General features: G+C 42.2%; 1 protein-coding gene across 1 annotated transcript in view; it reads right to left on the bottom strand.

Moving 5' to 3' along the window:
• Window positions 1-14887, bottom strand: part of LOC124716914 — a 381964-nt gene that overhangs the window by 65977 nt on the left and 301100 nt on the right. Inside the window, exon 23 of the mRNA XM_047243483.1 lies at window positions 11153-11546. Within this exon, the coding sequence (XP_047099439.1) occupies window positions 11153-11546 (394 nt within the window). The remainder of the gene's footprint in view (window positions 1-11152; window positions 11547-14887) is intronic.

Genomic DNA, 14887 nt, shown 5'->3' with positions numbered 1-14887 from the left:
CCAAGTCAAGTATTCACATTGGTATGGCGCTATGCTTATCTGCACGACTTAAGCACTCGGGGCTCAGGGTTCGAGTCATGCTTCTAGCATGAGGCAAGTATGTTTTTACACTGAGGTATTAATTTATTTACTGTACTCATGTTTTCTTTTACTGCAAAGAACAGTACAACAGAAACCTGCCATATTGTGTCACAAATAAATAAGGATAAACTTGTGACTTGTGTCGTTACCAGTAAATGACCTATGTTTTCTCTAGTTTGTAATGTCTGCAAATAAAAAAAATAAGGGAGAAAAGGAGAAAGAAACAAAAGTAAGAACATATTTTACTTGGTTGCAGTGAGAAGAATAATTTTGGGCACAGGTAAACTCCCTTTTATAAGAGAAGAAGATACTTGTCTTTAACAGTGTTCAGTCAACTGTGGAAGCCACAATATCCTGAAGGAGACCCCAATAGAGGAATCAAAACATTGGCTGTATACAAGAAATGCGATGCAGCCCAACAACTCAAAGAATTACACATTCAATAGTATAAATGAAAATGAAATGTTGTGTGGCTATGGCCTCCCATCGAGTAGACCAGTCACCTGGTGCACGTCTTTTGAGTTGACACCACTTCAGCGACTTGCGTGTCGATGGTGATGAGATGATGATAATAAATACAACATGACACCCAACCCTTGAGTGGAGAAAATCTCCAACCCAGCCGAAAATCAAAACTGGGCCCCTTAGCATGGCATCCCATCACACTGACCACTCAGCTGTTGAGGCGGACTATAGTATAAATAGTTCACAAAGAAATATTTTGTTTAAAGAAATATTCTAAATTTACAGTATCTGTAAACCTTGAGCACGTCAAACATCAATCCTGCTAAAAACTGTTTTGTTTCTCAATTGACACAGCCTATTCTTCATACAATTTTGAAATCCCAAAGCACATTTCAACATCCATCTCATAAAACAGTACCTATAATTAGTTATCAATCAGTGCACATCCAGTACTCAGTATATGGTTTTCATCACATAATTTTCTGTCATCATCTGGCACTCATTAAATAAACATCAATGATAGTCAGTCTTTGCCACTACTGAATTTGTGGGAGCACTCATAATCCACATAAGCTGCCTATTATACCTAAAGTACGGGAAAGGCAACTGCTCACCCTCTAGCAGACAGATCTGTGCAGCACAGAGACATGCAAGAGGAAACAGCATTCACACTAGTGTTCAAGCTCTTGCTCTTTTTCTATCGCACATTCATATACACAACTGCATACATTTCCAAATGTGCACTGCCGTGGGCAGTCACACCACAACCACAGGAGTGTGAATTTGGGGGTGTATATGGTTGTGTGTATGAATATGTGCACTTTTACTAGAAAAAGAGAAAGAGCTTGAAACCTAGTGTGAATGCTGTTTCCTGTTACATATCTCTGGTGCTCCACGCATCATTCTGCTGTAGGTGAGTGGTCGCCTTTCGCGTATTTTTATGTATTGTTCCATCCAGGAATATCCATTAGTGTGTTACAAAATTTATGTTAATAAGGGGGCAATATAGAAAGCTGTGAACAACCTAGTGTTAAAATTCCAGTTCGAACAACGCAACAAAAATTACCTGCAGACTTTACATTTCGTGTCACTTATTATAATATCATTAGCCTCTGTCACCGACCACAGTTAGTACTGCCAAAACAGCCGAAACCAATGTTTCATTTCAATAGCGACCAGTCACTGAATTCTCTGTTAAAGAAGGAAAATTTGGTTCTGAAATTCACCTCAGCCTTTACTGTTCCTATGGGGATATTTGAATGGGCACCAGCTGTGTTACAAGATGGGTGAAACGTTTCAAAGATGGAAATACAAGTATCAAAGATATGGCTTGCAGTGGTTGTCATTGAACTGCCTCCAGGGAAGGCATCAAGGAAACTGTTGATGAGCTCATAAGAGAAGACAGGTGTGTCACAGTGAATGAAATCATAGCAGAACTTGCAGCAAGACACAGAGGAGCCCAAGAAATGATTCAAAGTTTATGTTATCAAAATTTTTGTACTCAATGGGTCCTACATCTATTGACCAAAGACTACAAACTTGAGAAAAGAATAATCACTCAAAACCTTCATCAGAGATTTCAAAATGAAGGTGATGGTTTTTTGATGAACATTGTGACAGGTGATGAAAAGTGGTTCCATCATTACAAGCCTGAAACAAAATGCCAGACAAAAGGATGGCAGCACTCAGATTCACTATCAAAGATGAAAGCTATGACAGTCTCATCTGGTGGAAAAATTCTGCTGGGAAGCACAGGGTTGCATTCTGATTGATTTTTTGAACCTGGACAAACCATAAATTCTGCAAACTATATCCACATGTCTGAGCTCCGTTGTTGTTGTTGTTGTTGTTGTGGTCTTCAGTCCTGAGACTGGTTTGATGCAGCTCTCCATGCTACTCTATCCTGTGCAAGTTTCTTCATCTCCCAGTACCTACTGCAACCTACATCCTTCTGAATCTGCTTAGTGTATTCATCTCTTGGTCTCCCTCTATGATTTTTACCCTCCACACTGCCCTCCAGTACTAAATTGGTGATCCCTCGATGTCTCAGAACATGTCTACCAATCGATCCCTTCTTCTAGTCAAGTTGTGCCACAACCTCCTCTTCTCCCCAATTCTTTTCAATACCTCCTCATTAGTTATGTGATCAACCCATCTAATCTTCAGCATTCTTCTGTAGCACCACATTTCAAAAGCTTCTATTCTCTACTTGTCTAAGCTATTTATCGTCCACGTTTCACTTCCATACATTGCTACACTCCATATAAATACTTTCAGAAATGACTTCCTTACATTTAAATCTATACTCGACGTTAACAAATTTTTCTTCTTCAGAAACGCTTTCCTTGCCATTGCCAGTCTACATTTTATATCCTCTCTACTTCGACCATCATCAGTTATTTTGCTCCCCAAATAGCAAAACTCCTTTACTACTTTAAGTGTCTCATTTCCTAATCTAATTCCCTCAGCATCACCCGATTTAATTCAACTACATTCCATTATCCTCGTTTTGCTTTTGTTGATGTTCATCTTATACCCTCCTTTCAAGACACTGTCCATTCCGTTCAACTGCTCTTCCAAGTCCTTTGCTGTCTCTGACAGAATTACAATGTCATCGGTGAACCTCAAAGTTTTTATTTCTTCTCCATGGATTTTAATACCTACTCTGAACTTTTCTTTTGTTTCCTTTATTGCTTGCTCAATATACAGATTGAATAACATCGGGGATAGGCTACAACCCTGTCTCACTCCCTTCCCAGCCACTGCTTCCCTTTCATACCCCTCGACTCTTATAACTGCTATCTAGTTTCTGTACAAATTGTAAATAGACTTTCCTCTCTGTATTTTACCCCTGCCACCTTTAGAATTTGAAAGAGAGTATTCCAATCAACATTGTCAAAAGCTTTCTCTAAGTCTACAAATGCTAGAAATGTAGGTTTGACTTTTCTTAATCTTTCTTCTAAGATAAGTCATAGGGTCAGTATTGCCTCACGTGTTCCAACATTTCTACGGAATCCAAACTGATTTTCCCCAAGGTCGGCTTCTATCAGTTTTTCCATTCATCTGTAAAGAATTCGCGTTAGTATTTTGCAGCTGTGACTTATTAAACTGATAGTTTGGTAATTTTCACATCTGTCAACACCTGCTTTCTTTGGGATTGGAATTATTATATACTTCTTGAAGTCTGAGGGTATTTCGCCTGTCTCATACATCTTGCTCACCAGATGGTAGAGTTTTGTCATGACTGGTTCTCCGAAGGCCGTCAGTAGTTCTAATGGAATGTTGTCTATTCCCGGGGCCTTGTTTTGACTCAGGTCTTTCAGTGCTCTGTCAAACTCTTCACGCAGTATTGTATCTCCCATTTCATCTTCATCTACATCCTCTTCCATTTCCATAACATTGTCCTCAAGTACATCGCCCTTGTATAGGCCCTCTGTATACTCCTTCCACCTTTCTGCTTTCCCTTCTTTGCTTAGAACTCAGTTTCCATCAAAGCTCTTGATATTCATGCAAGCGGTTCTCCTTTCTCCAAAGGTCTCTTTAATTTTCCTGTAGGCAGTATCTATCTTACCCCTAGTAAGATAAGCCTCTACATCCTTACATTTGTCCTCTAGCCATCCCTGCTTAGCCATTTTGCACTTCCTGTCGATCTCATTTTTGAGATGTTTGTATTCCTTTTTGTCTGCTTCATTTACTGCATTTTTATACTTTCTCGTTTCATCAATTAAATTCAATATTTCTTCTGTTACTCAAGGGTTTCTACTAGCCCTCGTCTTTTTACCTATTTGATCCTCTGCTGCCGTCACTATTTCGTCCCTCAAAGCTACCCATTCTTCTTCTACTGTATTTCTTTCCCCCATTCCTGTCAATTGTTCCCTTATGCTCTCCCTGAATCTCTGTACAACCTCTGGTTCTTTTAGTTTATCCAGGTCCCATCTCCTTAAATTCCCACCTTTTTGCAGTTTCTTCAGTTTTAATCTACAGTTCATAACCAATAGATTGTGGTCAGAGTGCACATCTGCCCCTGGAAATGTCTTACAATTTAAACCTGGTTCCTAAATCTCTGTCTTACCATTATATAATCTAACTGATACCTTTTAGTATCTGCTGGGTTCTTCCATGTATACAACCTTCTTTCATGATTCCTAAACCAAGTATTAGCTATGATTAAGTTATGCTCTGTGCAAAATTCTACCAGGCGGCTTCCTCTTTCATTTCTTAGCCCCAATCCATATTCACCTACTATGTTTCCTTCTCTCCCTTTTCCTACTGACGAATTCCAGTCACCCATGACTATTAAATTTTCATCTCCCTTCACTACCTGAATAATTTCTTTTATCTCATCATACATTTCATCAATTTCTTCGTCATCTGCAGAGCTAGTTGGCATATAAACTTGTACTACTGTAGTAGGCATGGGCATCGTGTCTATCTTGGCCACAATAATGTGTTCACTATGTTGTTTGTAGTAGCTTACCCGTACACCCATTTTTTTATTCATTATTAAACCTACTCCTGCATTACCCCTATTTGATTTTGTATTTATAACCCTGTATTCACCTGACCAGAAGTCTTGTTCCTCCTGCCACCGAACTTCACTAATTCCCACTATATCTAACTTTAACCTATCCATTTCCCTTTTTAAATTTTCTAACCTACCTGCCTGATTAAGGGATCTGACATTCCACGCTCCGATCCTTAGAACGCCAGTTTTCTTTCTCTTGATAACGAGGTCCTCTTGAGTAGTCCCCACCCGGAGATCCGAATGGGGGACTATTTTACCTCCGGATTATTTTACCCAAGAGGACGCCATCATCATGTAATCATACAGTAAAGCTGCATGCCCTTGGGAAAAATTACGGCTGTAGTTTCCCCTTGCTTTCAGCCGTTCGCAGTACGAGAACAGCAAGGCTATTTTGGTTAGTGTTGCAAGGCCAGATCAGTCAATCATCCAGACTGTTGCCCCTGCAACTACTGAAAAGGCTGCTGCCCCTCTTCAAGAACCACATGTTTGTCTGGCCTCTCAACAGATACCCTTCCATTGTGGTTGCACCTACGGTACGGCTATCTGTATCGTTGAGGCACGCAAGCCTCCCCACCAACGGCAAGGTCCAAGGGCCACAGGGGGAAGTGAGCTCCATTATGCATTACAAATTATTTAGGAATAAAGGAGAGGAAATACACACACACACACACACACACACACACACACACACACACACACCTGTCTCCCTACCTACATTGTGCTCAGTCAACTGCCACCTCTTTCGTGATCCACAATGAGTGTACTGTGTGAGGTGGGGGTGTGGGGTGGGGTGAGTGATGGAGAGAGGCAGGAGGCAGGGAGGGAGTTGGGGGAAGTATTTAGCTTTCATGGGTGGCCCACCCTTTCATGGAACAGGATAGCAGCCGTGTTACAGACCAGCTCTGCTGCAACTATTGTTCAATATTTTACATTGGTATGACAACCAACCAACTGTCAACTAGAATGAATGGCCACTGTCAAATTGTTGCCAAAAATAAAGTGGACCACCCAGTGGTACAACATGCAGCACAGCACAACATCACGACTCTCCACATCAGCTAGTTGTGTGCTGCTATCTCACACCTTAGTCTATGAAATTGCATGCCCAGCCATCTGCCACCTGCCCCCTCTACCTGTACCCCTAGCTAGCCCACAGACAGCTCCCCACCCTCTCGCAAGTCACTAGATGCTGCCCCAACCCTCTCCCTGCCGCCTCTTTTCTCCATCTCCCTTCTTGAAAACGGGGATGACCTGTGCCCTTTTCCAATCCTTTGGAACGCTACGCTCTTCTAGAGTCCTACGGTACACCGCTGCAAGAAGGGGGCAAGTTCCTTCGCGTACTCTGTGTAAAATCGAAGTGGTATCCCATCAGGTCCAGCGGCCTTTCCTCTTTTGAGCGATTTTAATTGTTTCTCTATCCCTCTGTCGTCTATTTCGATATCTACCATTTTGTCATCTGTGCGACAATCTAGAGAAGGAACTACAGTACAGTCTTCCCCTGTGAAACAGCTTTGGATAAAGACATTTAGTGTTTCGGCATTTAGTCTGTCACCCTCTGTTTCAGTACCATTTTGGTCACAGAGTGTCTGGACATTTTGTTTTGATCCACCTACCGCTTTGACATAAGACCAAAATTTCTTGGGATTTTCTGCCAAATCAGTACATAGAACTTTACTTTCGAATTCATTGAGTGCCTCTTGCATAGCCCTCCCATTTCGCTTCGTGTAATTTTTCTTTGTCTGCAAGGCTTTGGCTATGTTTATGTTTGCTGTGACATTCCCTTTGCTTCTGCAGCAGTTTTCTAACTCGGTTGTACCACAGTGGCTCTTTCCCATCTCTTATGATCTTGCTTGGCACATACTCATCTAATGCATATTGTACAATGGTTTTGAACTTTGTACACTGACACCTCAACACTATATGTATGTGAGACAAAACTTTTGTGTTGAGCCGTCAGGTACTCTGAAATCTGCTTTTTGTCACTTTTGCTAGTCCAAAAAATCTTCCTACCTTTTTTAATATTTCTATTTATGACTGAAATCATCGATGCAGTAATCGCTTTATGATCGCTGATTCCCTGTTCTGTGTTAACTGTTTCAAATAGTTCAGGTCTGTTTGTCACCAGAAGGTCTAACATGTTATTGCCACAAGTCAGTTCTCTGTTTAACTGCTCAACATAGTTTTCAGATAATGCACTTAAAAAAATTTCACTGGATTCCTTGTCCCTGCCACCCATTACAAACGTTTGAGTCTTCCAGTCTATATCCGGCAAATTAAAATCTCCACTCATATCTATAACATGGTCGGGAAATCTACTCGAAATACTTTCCAAATATTCCTTCAGGCGCTCTGCCACAACAACAGCTGAGCCAGAGGGCCTATAGAGACATCCAATCACCAGGTTTGGGCCTGCTTTAACCATGACCTTCACCCAAATTATTTCACATTTCGGATCTCCAACAATTTCCTTCAATACTATTGCACTTTTTATTGCTATAAACATGCCTCCCCATTCACTGTCCAGCCTGCCTCTGCGGTACACATTCCAATCTGAGTTTAGAATTTCATTACTGTTTACATCTGGTTTCAGCCAACTTTCTGTCCCTAGTACTATGTGGGCATTGTGATGCTCCTGCAGTTTACTATTACCACATTAATATTGTTATTCCCTGTTGCATTTTGCCTACTATTACCCTGTCGCATCTCAGGTGGTGTCTTGTTGGGCCTAGGGAGGGAATTCTCTAACCTAAAAAACCCACATGTGCACTCCACACGTACTCCGCTACCCTTGTAGCCGCTTCCTGTGTGTAGTGCACACCTGACCTATTCAGGGGGACCCTACATTTCTCCACCCGATAGCGGAGGTCGAGAAATTTTCACACCAGATATCCGCAGAATTGTCTGAGCCTCTGGTTTAAGCCTTTCACTTGGCTCCAAATCAGAGGACCGTGATCAGTTCTGGGAACGATATTACAAATAGTTAGCTCAGATTCCACCCCGCGAGCAAGGCTTTCCACCTTCACCAACTCCGCCAACTGCCTGCATGAACTGAGGATGACCTCTGAACCCAGACAGCAAGAGTCATTGGTGCTGATATGAGCAACAATTTGCAGTCGGGTGCACCCAGTGCTCTCTATCCCCAATGGAAGGGCCTCCTCCATATCTCGGATGAGACCCCCCGGCAAACAGACCCCCGGCAAACAGACAGAGTGAATACTGGCCTTTTCCCCGACCTTTCCGCTATTTCCCTAAGGGCGCCATCACCCGCTTAACATTGGAGCTCCCAATCACTAATAAACCCCTCCCCCCATGTGCCTGCTCGGACCTTGCTGAAGGAGTGGCAACATGTTCACTCACAGGCAGAGCGCATGACAGCCAGCCTCCACATTGACCCTCCGCCTCATGCGCCGTGAACACTGCTGAACCCGCCACTCCCCTTGGGGAGAGGGTGGCCCAATCGCGCCCAGTACCCGTGAAGATGTCTTGACAGCAGGGACTGTGGGTGAAGCATGTAACACCTGGGGTGTACCATGTAACGCACCAGACTCCCCACTGCCGCTACACTCCGAGGCAGCAGCCTGAAGATGGCTGACTGCGGCCATCAACACGTTCAGCTGTTCGCGAACAGTGGCCAGCTCCTCCTGCATCCGTACACAGCAGTCACACATCCTATTCATCCTAAGAAGTCAACAATTTACTGTAGAGAGTTAATCAACTTTTAACTAGACTGCTAATTCACTAAAGGTGGCTGATAGCTGACTAAACTGTGGTTAATAGACACTTCTTGTTGAAAACAATGAAAATAAGCACTACCTGTCTCTGGACTGCATTCAAAACAAACACTAGCACTACTGGCACTACAGCTGACTAAAGAGACTCTCTCTGACTGTATTCAAAATAAACACAAAATCTATGGAACACTATTATTAGTACTCGAAAATTAAAGCTTCCTAAAAGCAAAAACACATGGAAGAAGACGTGACAAGTAAGAAAAATACAGTTAATACTTAAGTTAACGTAGCTCGCTGCACAGCAGATGTGAAGCAGACGGCAGTTACGATGACACTGGCTTTTGGCCAGAACCTTCTTCAATAGGGAAACAATATGTACATTCACACAAGCAAGCACATCTCAGCACACATGATCACTGTCTTAAGCCACTCCAGCTAGAATCTATCTCCAGAATGGGTGGAGATAGCAGTCATGTGTGCTGAGGTGTGCTTGCTTGAGTGCATAGGTGTGTTTTTTCCTTTCTGAAGAAAGCTTTGGCCAAATACTACAAAGTGTAACAGTCTTTCAACTGTGCCTGTCTGCAACCCAACAGTGATTAGCAAACTATCCTTTTCATAATATTTTTGATATTCCAACCTAGACCTCCAACTGTTTGATTTTGTTGTTGTTTGTAATTGTTAGTTCAAGCTGCCATGGTTGTCAGTGTGCTGACATCGCTTATATGCCAGGAATAAAATCAGTCTCAGAACTTTTTGGACAGATAGTGTAAGGTAAAGTTGTTCACAACCCAACATTCGGGTTCGACACCATTGCTTTACTAGGCATGGTGCTAGTGGAAGTGGTACACTCTTGGCTTCCTGAGTTGACACATCCAGCCACTTACAGGTGGATCTACAGTTTAATGTGTTCAGAACTGTGGTACAAATCAACAGTTTTCATTTTGATACACACAGTGAGAATAGTAATGTTCAAGCTCAGCTACCAAATTGATTTGTTCACTACATTATGTACTTCAGGAGGCTGTTTACCATCACCAAGTGTAAAGAAAATGTAACATTTGCCAAAAGTTTGATGGAAGGTCATGAGTAAGGTGACCCATTTCTACCACTAGGTTATGTTGGACCATTTACACAAGTTTAAGTTGTCTCTGGAGGCTCACTCAGCTTGAATAATTAATAGTGTGCTTCCAGATGTTGTGCCAAATTGTTGTTTGCATTTTATCCACAATATTACAACAACTGATCCAGCTATCTCCTTTAAATTCTATGAGATTTGCAGTTGTTTGTTACCTGAACTCAAGCTTAGCCTGGTTGGAGTCCAAGCAGCGAGTATCCATAACAGCAAAACTTGTAGCATTTGACGAAGATGGCTGGTTAGATAGTCAAAATATTGTGCATAAAATGGAAATAACAACTCAGCAAAACACCCAGAAGCACTCTACTACACGAGTTTATTTTGAGCTGTACATGTTATTAGGCACACAGAATGCATAAAATCTGGCTTGCTCATACATGGATTATGTTTTCTTCTTCTGTTTCAATGTAAGGTTCTAAAAATTGTCACTGTTGACCTATCTTGGTTATGAATTTACAGTAAATGTTTAATTATTCACCTCACCACACGTGATGATGGGGTCCAGCCTTCTGAAAAATTTAATGCAGTGAATAGGTTAATTCAGCGGCACAGATTGCACATTTCTTTTACCTCTTCTTATTTTCAGGCTGCCATGGTCATCACTGTTCCACTTTCTCAATCCAGACAGTATTAAATAGGAAACAGTTTCCTGATATTTTCTAAAATACTATTTATATGGTCACAAACTGGCTTTTACCTTTCATAGGCCATTGTCACGGCACAGCAGAATGTTGCAATAACAGACAAAATGATATGCAGCTTACAAAGATGTTATTCATACAGAAGATACATTAAAGGATCACATACAGATTGTTTACAAAATTATTATATGTTTATTGAATACAGAAATCGTCACAAGTAACAAAAAATGGAAAGCAATTTTTGCATTTAACAGCAGTTTAAAAATAAAATTTCCTTTTTCCCATCTGTTCAATTAATATCTCATCATTTTGTGTATCTTTGGTATTAGTATAAGTAACACCTGTCTAAGCAGCATGTCATTTTATCATTGTTGTGACATTCAGTTGTCACGTGATGATGGCCTGCTAAACTGAAAGCCATTTTGTGACAAAATGAATAATATTTTGGAGAAAATCAGGAGAGTGTTTTCTATTTAATATTGTTGCCACATTCTGAAAAATGCTGACAGAAAATTAAGTTAATGTCAAATGAATAACTACAAACAGGAACAACTTATTAGAAACCTTATCATACCTCACTTCTTCCTCAGCTGCATCCATGAGAGAAGCGACTTGCATAACTAGCTCATTCATTACACTTTCATATTCAAATTCAACCAATCTACATCCCATGCTACAAATAGCATCTCCAAATATTTCATTTAAACCCAATGTACCATCTTTTTGCTCTTTCCACATTAAATATACCGACTTCCTCATTTCCGAGAGGTTGGTACAACTGCAGGATTGTGTAAGTCTAGACTTTGCCCATGCATGCAGACCAATCTGCGGCCTGTACTGCAGTTCTGTTTTCAGCATGTTTAGTGTCTCCTCTGTTATGCAAGTAGCTTGTTTGCAAATTTCAGGCGGAGACGCATGCTGCCATATTTCTTCACAAATCTGACGGCAAGGCCACGGTACAGTCTTATCTGTAGAAACATACCACACTAACAACATTGATACAACATTCAATAAAGTACAATGTTTTTAAAATATAAAATACTCTGCCTGACAAAACAAGTGAAGCACACAGAAGGAGAGGAGGAAACAAATGGAAACTTCATGGTTTGGGAGGTTGTATGATGTCATTTCAGTGATTAAAAAATTGTGTCAAATTTACAAAAAAACTGGCAGTATGGGCATACTTATCAGTATTACATTGCACCAACTCTGGCCCAGATGCATGCACTGATTCAGTCAGGAAGGGTGTTACAAGGCTTTTGTACCTCTCCCGAGGCAAGCTGTCCCACAACTATTCTAACTGTCCTCGATATATCGAATAGCAGTACTCGGACAGAGTTTACAACTCAGTGGGTCTACACACGTTCTATCAACAAAAGTGTGGAGATCTGCTGGGCACAGGAATATGTCAATAAAATGCCAAGTGTGTACAAAAATTGTCTTGTTGAAAAATGGAACCATAATACTGTTGCGTGAGAGTGCAGGACATCTGTGACATATGAGGGGGTACCCAAAGAAAACCAGAATCACATTGCCATGGACAGAGCTTGTGTAGTATGCATTTCTGCTGCTACACATGTATAGCACATGTCATTGCCAGTTCATGCATACGGATTTAACAGTGGCCCATCGTTGGACTGCACGTGAACATTAAGGTACCCATACTTGTTATAAAGGTTTCTGTCAACTGTGTCTGGCAACCACGACAGAGGATCACCATATCGTGCACTCTACATCTGCCATCTGAGAACAAGCAATGGAACCCTGCAACACTCTGCGTCATCCCAGACTGTTGGTCAGAGACTAGCAGCAGGTGGACTAGGGAATTACTGTCTCATGTGTAGACTGCTGTCAACATCACAACATAAATGGCATGACTGTGGTCATACGCGTGGAGTTGCGTTTGCATGAGTGTGTGCATATGTGTATGTTGTCTACTTTTGACTAAGGACTTCTTGGTCAAAAGCTAACTTTCAGAGAGTCTTTTTGTTGTACCTTTCAGTGACTCAGCATCTCCACTCTATCATGAGTAAAAACTATCATTTTCATTATATATTTTATCAGAGATGATTAGTTTCAGTCTAGGATCAGACCATCATCAACTGCCGGCCGCGGTGGCCGAGCAGTTCTAGGCGCTGCAGTTCGGAACCGTGCGACTGCTACGGTCGCAGGTTCGAATCCTGCCTCGGGCATGGATGTGTGTGATGTCCTTAGGTTAGTTAGGTTTAAGTAGTTCTAAGTTCTAGGGGACTGATGACCTCAGCAGTTAAGTCCCATAGTGCTCAGAGCCATTTGAACCATCATCAAGTCTGCTGTATCAAATAAAAAAAAATACACATAACCAAGTATAATGTAATTGGATGGACAAAAAAGTCTACATAGCGTGCACACACACACACACACACACACACACACACACACACACACACACACACACACACACACACACACACAAAGGTTTAACTTAAAGAGTTGAAGGGGAAGGCAGAGGACTGGAGGGATTTAAGAAAATTACCCATCTCTGGTTGCCACCCTTCCTTCCACAGTGACCTTCACCTGTTCAGATTCCGCCAATCCTTAGCCCTCACCAACATAGTCCTGCAAAACCGTATCAACCAAGCTCAATCCTCCTTTCAGTACCTTCTGTCCATTCGCAAAATTCTCCTGCTATATAATCCCAAATTCCTGGAACCCATAACACACACCAAAACTCTTGCCCCGCAGGAACTTGAGCAACATGCACACAACCACCTGAAAAAGCTCTCCATCCTGCTCACTTCCTATTCCCACCTTGAAGTACCACTCTCCACCACTTCTACAACAACCTCCAAACCTCCCCCATGCCCCTCATAGATGAAAAACTCTGCCTCGCACACCTACTACACTTACCCCACCCTCCAAGACTCCCTCCCACCACCACACAGAACCCAGAACCTAAACAGATCCAAAACACAATTATGAACCTTTTCTCCAGAAGCTTTAGTCCCACAGAAGTATCAGTCCTATCCAAAGGCCTCACCTTTTGCCCCACTCCCAAATGCAACCATGCAGGACTAGTTAAAGACCTTCTCTCCTTCTCCCAGTCCCTACAGTGGAAACACTTTCTGCCACCAACCAGACCAATCAGACTCAACCAGGGACCAATATTGAACCTTGCCTAACTCAGTTCACTCCTCCATCCAACCCATATCCACCCCCACTGCCTCCAAACCACCCCCTGTTAACTTTCCAGAATTTCTTAACCTCAAACCTTGCCTCACCATCATTCCCCAAATCCCTCAACATGCAAACTAACCTTACATCTGCAGAAAGAGCTGCTGTCTACCATCTAAAAACTGATTCCGACCTTATAATCCTACCTGCAGACGAAGGCTCCACCACCGTTGTTTTGAACCACAAGTATTACATGACAGAAGGATTCCATCAGCTGTCAGATACTTCCACCTACAAACCATGCCACAGAGATCCCATTCCAGTAATCCAGCAAGATCTCCAGTCACTACTCAAAACCTTAGGACCATCCTAGAACCTCTCCCCAGAGTCCATCTCTCTACTTACCCCTACCACTCTCCACACTCCCACCTTCTACATGCTTCCTGAAGTCCATAAACCCAACCACCCAGGACGCCCCATTGTGGCCGGTTACTGTGCCCCTACTGAGAGAATCTCTGCTCTCATGGACAAACACCTTCAACCTATTACCTGGAGCCTATCCTCCAATATAAAAGATACCAACCATTTCCTTGACTGACTCTCCACAGTTTCTGTCGCTTTATTACATGGTGCCCTGCTCGTCACTATTGATGCCACCCCCCTGTACATTAACATTCCTAATGCCCATGGCATTACTGCTATCGAATACTACCTTTCCAGATGCCCTATGAATTCAAAACCAACAACCTCCTTCCTAGTCTCCATGACCAACTATATCCTCACCCACAATTACTTTTCCTTTGAAGGAATAACCTACAAACAAATCTGCAGGATGTCTATGGACGCCCGCATGGCACCATCCTACGCTAACCTATTCATGGGCCATCTAGAGGAATCCTTCCTAAAAACCCAGAATCCTAAAACCCTCACATGGTTCAAATTCATTGATGACATCTTTGTTATCTGGATTGAAGGTGAGGACACCTTATTCACATTCCTCCAGAACCTCAACAACTTCTCCCCCATTTGCTTCACCTGGTCCTACTCAACCCAACAAGCCACCTTCCTAGACATTGAGCTCTGCCTCAAAGATGGTTACATCAGAACCTCCATCCATATCAAACCTACTAAGCACCAGCAACACCTCCACTTCAAC

The sequence above is a fragment of the Schistocerca piceifrons genome, chromosome 9, assembly GCF_021461385.2.
Source record: "Schistocerca piceifrons isolate TAMUIC-IGC-003096 chromosome 9, iqSchPice1.1, whole genome shotgun sequence".
Taxonomy (NCBI): Eukaryota; Metazoa; Arthropoda; class Insecta; order Orthoptera; family Acrididae; genus Schistocerca; species Schistocerca piceifrons.
The sequence above is the reverse complement of the archived record's forward strand: the minus strand, read 5'-3'. Positions and strand labels throughout refer to the sequence as shown.